A 9,645-nucleotide genomic window follows, 5' to 3' on the forward strand; every position below is an offset into this window, starting at 1 on the left:
AAATCCGTAGAGCGCCATTGAAAGGCCATTCAAGCATAACACCCTCGTTATGGTATCTCTTGAAAGTGTATGTTCCACAATAGAAATCACTTCCCCGCTATCACACTCATCTATCATACAGATGATATCTTTCATGAAAGTGAGAGATTGCTTTTATTGAGATGGTGTCGTCTCCTGTATACCCTTTGCGCGTGAAATATATACTGTATCATTGCTTCAAAGACTTGGCAATCCTACGTTGCAATTTGAATCCCATCAGGTGACTTATCAAAATAAATTATTGATGCTTAATTCGATCATGTCTCTGCATATGGCATTATCGACGGTATTTGGATATGTAATTGAATTTGCGGCAATAATAAACAATCCCGAGCGACCCACCTGTCAGTGCACTGTAATCGCGTCACCAATCAAAATTGATTCATTCATTATTCACGTTAGCACGCCACATATTCAAACACATTGACGGATAAACAACACGAACGAAAAAAAAAACGTTGAATATAGGTGTACAAAACAAAATGTATCGCTTTGTGATAACGCTGAATGTTTTTGTTTAGCTTTGACTCACTAATGCTGTTTTGAATGGCATACCTCATGCAATATTCGGAATCACAGTGATGAATATGGGAATCTACACCTGACGACCGGCAGAAAATGTACCATGCAGGCGTTTAAGAACATGTCTGTCCGGATTGGAACTGCTTATTTTGCGCATAGAAATATGATGGTGCGTTTGTCAATTCGATATCCTTTTACCAAGTCTCTCAACGCGATTTTTCAAACTCTTCGTTTTCGAAAGTTGTTTATTGCATTTCACGTTCGCATCTTCCGCATATTGCCGTATTTTCGTAACTGCTAATACAATTTCAGCGTCCAAATATGGACGCCTCTGATTCGAACGTATGGTTGCAATCGCATGCACTGAAGACGATTCACCATAAATTTCATTCATGCTGTGATCTCGGTGATTGTTTGATTGGTTTCGCCCTTTCAATGCTCCGAAAATTTGCGATCCCATCCGCAGACTGTGCCGATTTGATGATACCCTGTTGATGATTGGCGAAACGATTGCGGAATATTCTTCTGCTGTCACCTTATCGTGACGATATGAGCTCAGCTCGATGGGCAGACGACATGTCGAGAACATATCGTCAAATAACAGCCGCATCATACAGTCGTTTTTCGCTGAAGATACGTGGTGTTCAACGGTTAGAGTCTGTTTGGATTGAAGTTCGCGTAACCAAGTTTCAACTTCTTCGGGTTGAATTTCTGCGTTCGCTGCATCGCATTTATTGCCAATAACGAATACCGGAAGAGGTAGGTGGATATGCTGGTAATTGCAATCGTGGTGTTCTGACGATTTCATCGCGTGGTTATTCGGTTTGCCGTGGCGAACAAATCCGAAGTCAGTACCGCGAGCAATCATCTAAAGAAAACATACTGTAATTAACGGATAGTCATTATGTCCATTAGCAAAGTGATTCGCATAATGAATATGTATAGGCTACATGAGGCTAAAAGGATGTTTAGCACCGTTTCTTCACATGTTTGTATGTGGTGGTGTTGGAAAATTACTTATCCCAACCTACTGACATTATCAAATATTAAATTTGACTATCTTTTGAACCAATTTCATAATTCCGCGTGTGTCATATTTCGCGTGTATCGTGTGTCATATTTCGCGAACGGTATACTAGTAATTTCTGATACAACAACGTGTGGACACTGGACAGCGCCAAATATTAAAAGGGTCCGAATTGTTCTTGTAATTTCATCTGGATACTGAATGCAGCAATTGTGGATAGGACGTTATATCATAATGTAATTTTCTATTGGATTCGTGCAAAGTGACAATATATCATTCGAAATTATCTCGAGTTGGGAATCGTTCAACTAATGTGGATTCTCACCTTTTTAAAGTTCCTCGCCATACTCGAATAAGTCCCGATAGGGTTCCCTACTGTTTCGTCGATCGCAGTGATAATATATTTTGCTTCGTTCCATGTCTCACGTCGTGCGACCGAATAGACTACTAGGAATATGTCTCCTAGAACACAAATGCTAACGTTGAATCGATTACGAAAATTGAGAAAGATAAGGTCTTATCGTGAGACGGTCAGCACCAGAGAGTGTACCTTTAGTTTGTCCAAGTATTGAAAGAGGTATTCTGTACCTATACTATACCTATTCCGGTGGAATAATTTTCAGCTCAACTTCCGCGATCCCTTTATGCGTAAAATTCACTGGGAATTGCAAACACGTAGCACCGTAAGCCAATCATTCTGCATTTAGCAATTTTGACGGTTTACGCGGGCCGTACACAAATATACATATAATTTGTTGTTGTTTTGTTGCCGGGCTAATCGCTTGAATGCACTTCTACCGTTTATCTTTTTCTACTTCTACTCGAGGCGCTTTTTGTCAGTCCTGAATATCGATTTTACTGATGGCGACCGAGTATAGTATGTAAAGAACTGTACTCTTTACATCATTGCTTCTCTTTTCGTGAGCGTTGCATCGGTGACTATCGTGACCATGAGCACCCTCTTATATCTCGAAGACTTTACTCATTACAAAATGTATAGCGTCATATATGTATATAGGGATATCGGCACGACGGAAATTATCAGATTTACATCATGGGACAGCAGAAATAGAGATGAAAGACTCTTTTTACGTCATGCCGTTCAACTTATTTACAGGTTTCAACCTAATACGCGTGGACGCGGGTGTAGGCTACGTAAAACATTTCCTTATAAAAGCTATTTGACTGACTTTATATGGTTGTGTGGTCGTGATCGTGTCACGTCTCAAAATTTTGGGATTTGGGACGGTATGGTGACATTCTAATTAGGACGTCACGATGATACTCAACGACGCTTGACGACATTCAATTGGTCATAATCTCTCAAAAAGCACCAGTCGAATAGTCTGAGTGCTTGCTATCAACCGAAGGTAAGAATAAATCGATGCTAATAAACAGTGAAAACTAACTTTTTCACACGATAAAAGGAATCATTCGTAATACCAGTAAGAAGAGTTAAATTCCTCATCACTGGGCTGATATTCTGCCCCGACGTGTCTAGGATGTCCAATCGGTAAATATGTCCATCGATCACATATTTCATTTGATGAAAATCTTCAATCGTAGGCATGTAGGCATCGGCGAATGAGCGCCCTATCAACCGAGAAACAATTTGACTTTTCCCGACGTTCTGTGCCCCAAGTACGATGAGACGAAGTGTCCTCTCTTGCATGGGCGCGTCCGATTCACATTCAACTGCTGCGCTCCGATGAAGTGTCATCCTGCAGAAAACATAACACCGCGTAATAAGGACTGTAGAAGAAAGTGCCACGGAACAGAGCTACGCTGTATACTAACTTCGAAATAATATCAGACGGGTTCCTTGCAATATAAAAGTGGCTACGAAGATTTTCTCAGTGTACACGCGATAGAAGACCATTCGTACAGCTAATGAAAGCGATGCGCGTATTTTCCGTCATGACAAATGAATTAATGCCCCTGTACAGGCTGTACGTGACGAAGGTTGTAATTTTCAAAAGTTGCTATTATATGACTTCCAAAACGGTATTATTAGTGGAAATCGCCAGGGCATTCACTACTAATTGGACTATTATCGAAATTCGATGCTCTTGGCCTTTAGCTATTTCTTAGAATACACGATGATAATAATGAGTTTAGTGAACGTAGTATGAGTGTGTCGTCCAATTACATTAGTTGCATATTCAACCAACTGCCGAAAGTTTTGACGTCATAATTCCCATATGCTTTGGTTGTTGATCTTTAAACTTCCCGACATATATGTAGGGATCTGAAGTTAATGATATACGCATTGAGCTGATACACACAGTGTTTCTGTCTTACACGATGCAGTCGTGTTCTAAGTCTACACCAGTACTACTACGCCAGTATGTCACTAGTCTATGCAGTAAAATACTCACTGATCCTTCCAACGCATTTCATCCATTTTTACTGTTGCGTGCACACAGGCCATTTCAGCGATAACAATCAGTAACGTAATGATCAGTGGTCCGAAGTTATGGGTTTTATAGCCTACAACGGAGTCACTCAATTTCATACCCCATGGCTTGTATGCATCATCAGGGTGGCTGTAAATCATCCAATATGTCTTTATCAGTACCACGTGTTGACGAATACAAAATATTTACCGATGTCTACTACACGGCGTACAATCTCTCGTAATTTAGCGTTATTGACGCCTTTGTGAAGTACTTTATTGCCGCAGACACCTTTGTTTTCGCGTTGCGCAAATACTGTCATACTCTTGGTCAATGGTCATTCCGCATTACTACATAGAGAAGCAGCAAGCAGGCGTATAGGTCTAGAGATGTCGGGCCTGAATTGACAGAAAAAAAGATTGATTATTCTGGAGAATGCTACCTATAGTAATGATGCTGCTGCTGCAACAACAACAACAACAACATATGTTGTACTGAATAATAACCAATCCTCTATCACGTATGGTGGCAAACATTGACAATGCGAAAATTACTTGCATATTTAATGACTTTCTCACCATATCCATGAACTTACAACTGTATGTCGTACAACTATGTAGTTTAGCTATATCATGGCAAAGTATCAGTGGCGGCTCGTCCTATAGGGCAACTGGGGCATTGCCCCACCTAAAATTCTGTTCAATAACAATTTAACTATTTATAGACGCACAGCGCTCAATATATATCGAGATCACAGCGAAACCTGCGTTCTTCTTGTGCTTTCGCTTGCAAACGCCCATACATAGCGAAGTCTCTGCGAAAATCGAATTCTCTTCTGTGTTTTCGCTTTGTGAATGCCTAGCCGGGGCTTGCCCCGGTAGCGCTCATAACAAGCTTTCACTATCTATTCTCTCAAAGCCGCGCACAATAAAGAAACGGTGATTTACTCTCTCCTATTCGTAAAATGGCCGAGCAACCGGGGCAAATATGCCTACTCGCCCCTAAGGTGTGATGTAACAATCGTATCTATATCTGAACTCGGATACCGTGATATGCGTTGAGTCGACCGTTGCTGGTACAGGTCGATTTTGATGGTGTTTCACACCATGATAATTCTTGAAACTTGGTATGTCATGTCGTGATGGTGGTATTTAACACTGTCCTAAGTTTCAGGTTTTCTACTCAAAGTTTAGGGTAGTAATTCCGTTTCCAAAGTCGAGTGTGTGCTGATCGGTCATGTATCGCAAACATATTTCACGCAAAGCCGGTATTGGTCTCCATTGATTTTAACGATGCTCCTTAGCTAGATCCGTCATGAACTTTTACATGGTATGTCTTGATTTTAGTATCGAACGCTGTGCCAAGTCTCAAGGTTGACACTCAATGATTAGGGCAGCAATTTCGTTATTAAGTTCGAGTATGGTAGAGATGTGCGCTGATCTGACACTTAGCCTACCTAACGCATTGCGGATTTCACGCAAAAGCCGGTGTATCTGTGTTCCATACTGAGATAGGTGATGAGATGATGATATCATGAAACAGTTTACTAACATCCTCGGTTTGCATTCAAATATTTAGTTTTATTTTATATTCTCCAATGTCAATTTCACCGTGGAATGGTGGCCTTCGGGCCATTTGCTCACAATTACAACCCCTGTCAAGCGCGATAGCTGTTTCGTTTTCGATGGCGGCTAACAGCTGATCGCTTGATCAGCCGATTCCTCAGTAAATATTACGCAAAATTCGGCGTTGATCTGTTCGTATTAATTTTGACAGTGTACCATACCGAAAACGGTCATGAGGCTATACTTCTCGATGATTTCATGTAACAGTGTACCAAGTTTTCGGCTTTCATCCACGTATTTATTCGGTAATATATTTTCCGAAGGCGATTTTGCAGCAGACATATAGACACTATATAGACCGTAAGCCGTATGTGTCGTGTGACAGTCTCCAGCCTCAAGGCCAGAATCTCCCAAGCTGTTCCGGGACCGAATTTCCGAGGCTGCTATCCGTAGTTCTTCAGAATGATGTTTTGGATTCAATATGACATTTCCTTGTCCAATCTATGAGATAACAATTGCGTATGTGTCCGAACTCGTTGACCTTTCCAGTTAGGCATACGCAATCTCTTATACAATACATAAATTAATGCTGGTTGGCGGACGACTGTGTGTACAGTGTACACATCATGTTCTTTCCGAATAATTTCAATCAAGTGAGCCCAGGTAACTCAACCATGTCTATGGCTAAGGAAAAGTGAGTGGTTTTCATCCTTATTACTCGAGGCACACTGACAGTTAATTTACCGATATATTTTGTTATGGCTATGGAAAAAAAGTGAAAAATTCATCAAGATGAAATAATTTATTCATGAAATTGTTTAATGCGATATGTGCTCGCATTTCAATTTAACACAATGCTTTGATTCCTGCTTGAATGATGGCAGGCAGACTCGTAATTAATCTTCCATGGATAACAGCTGGCTTTTTATAATGTTTTACGTTTATGGGTGCCACCGCTTTGATTGCCTATCCCCTGGTCGTAACGCATCAGGATCGTGTACCAAACACTTTCGGACGGGCTTCGAAAAACGAGGGCAAATCGATTTGACTCGCTTTCGGGACGAGAATCCTACCATATACAAATCGGGTCGGAGGCGCTGCAGCACTTTACAGAATTGCTGAGCATGGAACGATTAAAACACCACAAGGTGTCATGCGAATGCTCTTTGTAGGTAGTTGGTCTGTGTATTTTTGGTATAGTCTTACTCGGCGCTTGCGTAATCTCTACCACGAAATCATAACGCATGCTACTAAGGATAACCTGATGATTGATTCGTGGCATGGGAACGATTCTTAGTTCGCGTACATTTTGTAAAATAATCATTTGAATAAAAAACAATGAATAAAACATTTGTCACCGCACTTCAAGTCACGCCACCGGCAAACCTCTCGCGGCACCTACGTTAAAAATCATTGTTTACGGGAAATTCATGTGGCCATCATGAACGTTGAAAAACGCTACTGTGACGTCATATTGATAACAAGTCGCTTGCGGCCCTTGCCCCACCACCCGATATTGTCACGAGCCGCCACTGCAAAGTATAACTTGTTAACACGCTGAAATAATGTAACAAAATACCCATCGTTCAACAGTTACATCGGTGCGATTCGCGCTATTAGGGATGCCACAGCATGGTTTGCTAATATTAAAATTCCCACCATCATGCTACCGTTCCTTCATCAGCACTTTTGACAATGTATGGTAAATAATCTGAATATTTACGTTAAGGAGTTCGATAACCGAAAGTTGAATCGCTTCAAAAACAGTAACTTGTAACAATGGTATGACGTGCGTAGCCGTGTACGACTCACTCCAATATCACCCATGAGTAACACAGCTTAAAATTTTCTGGTCTTCTAGCTCCAACTCCAACTTTGTGCTATCGATCGCAAAATACTACTCTGTTGTCAAACAAATGTGTCACATGAATGCGAGAACCGAACACTTGTGAGGATTGGAATCAATACGACGTCAGACTGTTCTTTCATCAGAAATATAGTCAACGACGAATTCGATCAACAGAGATGAATTATGGAGTCGATATAATCGTTAAGCCATTTGTTGATAACGCCCACTTACCAACTTATTACGTTTCATTTCACATTCCCGCACCTTAATTTCGCATGGTCTCTACAAGATCATATATGCAGTGTTTCGACAAGTATTCCGTAGGCCTATACTACAGCGATTTATCCATATTTTTCAAATTACCGCATCTATTTACGTGGTTTTGCCAGAAGATTACTTTCTCCTCTAACTTCTACAACTTCTCAATCAGTGTGGAACTGTGCCTATTCAATGTACGTACACATGTCTCGTTTCAATATGTTCTTATATATTTATTACCATATCTATTCAATGGCAAGGTGCGAGTGCGTAGCCTAAACTGTAAATAAATGGGCGTGACATAGGCGTGTATCTACAAAATGGCCGGGCGCGGGTGTCTTTATTTTGTACAATCATCATCATCATTGGTTTATTAGCAATTTTATCAGTTCAATACACCACATAAATGCGATACAATGAAAAGACAGGAAGATGTCGAAGCGACAAGGAGTAGTCTATGGAATCTGACACCCACCTTGGCCTAGGGCAGGGGTTCTCAGCCCTTTCTTGGCCGTGGCCCATTTTCCGGTTTAAAAATGTGCTGTGGCCCACCTGATATCTTGGAGTCATAATCCTGTTAATTCGTGGTCATGGACAGCGCCGTAATGCCTATTTCTCTATAATATGCGCATTTTCTCTAACTGATGATATTGAAATCTCGATCTCCCGGGATATGAAATCGCGCGAAGCGCGCAAAAAATTTCAAGTTGAATAAATATCCTTCAACAAACGACCAACGAAATAATCTTGGGCCCCTCCGAGCTCCCCCAATTGGGGATGTGGGTGTGGCAGTTACGGCCCTGGTAGATCATAAGCTAAAACTCCTCTAAGTAGATTATTTTCGTCCGCTGCTCCATTCGCGTCGCGAAACACAATGATCAGATCCCCGCACTGTGTAATTGGGACTTTAGTGATACTATTGTGGGGAATATTATAATCATTCTGGGCCTGTATCGAACAATTCATGGTGAATGGGGTACTACAGTGAAGTGGAGAAAGATTTTTCAATACGCATGATGTATACTTCGTATGTCTTGTACCAAAACAACTGAAGTTGCGATGTCGGAACATTCAATCCAATGATACAATCAATTCCCGTGACTCTTTCAGTATTTACAATGATTTCTAGACCGGACATTTTAAACCCACTTCAAAGATTAATGCGCTCCGATAAATCCTCAATCCATTAAGACTCGTTGTTGCCGTGGTGCAGTATACCTCCGCCAGAAGTTGCTAATAATTTGCAATTATGGCTATGTTTAGCTTGCAAAAATACGGCCTGCTGAAGTGCGGTAAATCTGTACATCAATTGCACTTCATTGCAAGTTCATTGCATACCCCTTTCAACGGCATACGACATATGACTTTGCCGGAATACTTGGTTACTTCAGCATTCTCTTCCGGTTATTATACGCTTGAAATTATTTTAGTTGCTGTTAGCCGTAGGTTGTCACAGCCAGTAGAAAAAGCCACCGTTTCTTCCGAACGTTTTTGATTTGTACATGCTGACTTCATGCTTGCCACTACGTCTAATTAGAGTCGGATGAAAAGCTTTATGTAGCATACGTATAATTAGATAATACGAATATATATATTTTAGCGGAAAACATAAGAAATATTACTAAACTTACATTAATACTGAAATTTTCAGAATGGCTCTGTGGCCCACCTCAAAATGCTCTGTGGCCCACCAGTGGGCCATGGCCCACCCTTTGAGAACCCCTGGAGGCGATGTAAAGAGGAGGCATGCACACTGAATGAAAGTAAAGAAGATAGTATAGAAAAAGAATGCGACAAGAAATAGGGCGGCATGTCATGGGAAGCGAGATCGATAGGTCAGTCGTGGTCCGGTAATCTTGAGGATGGACTGTATTTATTTAGTAGTAATTGCTTGTATTTCGACTTTAATGTGGACATGCTCGTCGACTGTCGGATGGCCGGCGGGATACTGTTCCACACATCAGGTCCGGCATATTTGATGGAGCGATG

The 9,645-nt window shown here is 41.1% G+C and overlaps 1 protein-coding gene across 2 annotated transcripts; it reads right to left on the reverse strand.

The window, feature by feature from the left end:
- Nucleotides 1–129: 129 nt before the first annotated feature.
- Nucleotides 130–4,297, reverse strand: LOC145445067 (GTP-binding protein Rhes-like). 2 transcript variants are annotated; one of them, XM_080323163.1, is made up of 4 exons: nucleotides 3,967–4,297; nucleotides 3,032–3,309; nucleotides 1,914–2,050; nucleotides 130–1,429 (listed from the first exon to the last, which is right to left on the reverse strand). In XM_080323163.1, the coding sequence occupies exons 1-4, from the start codon at nucleotides 4,143–4,145 to the stop codon at nucleotides 740–742; spliced, it is 1,284 nt and encodes a 427-aa protein (XP_080179289.1). In that variant the 5' UTR covers nucleotides 4,146–4,297; the 3' UTR covers nucleotides 130–739. The 2 variants fall into 2 exon arrangements, with proteins under 2 accessions (XP_080179289.1, XP_080179290.1); XM_080323164.1 differs by lacking the exon at nucleotides 3,967–4,297 and adding an exon at nucleotides 3,386–3,947.
- Nucleotides 4,298–9,645: the final 5,348 nt, after the last annotated feature.

The sequence above is a fragment of the Botryllus schlosseri genome, chromosome 8 (assembly GCF_051294905.1).
Source record: "Botryllus schlosseri isolate E-star chromosome 8, Bs_hap1, whole genome shotgun sequence".
In the NCBI taxonomy this organism is placed as follows: Eukaryota; Metazoa; Chordata; class Ascidiacea; order Stolidobranchia; family Styelidae; genus Botryllus; species Botryllus schlosseri.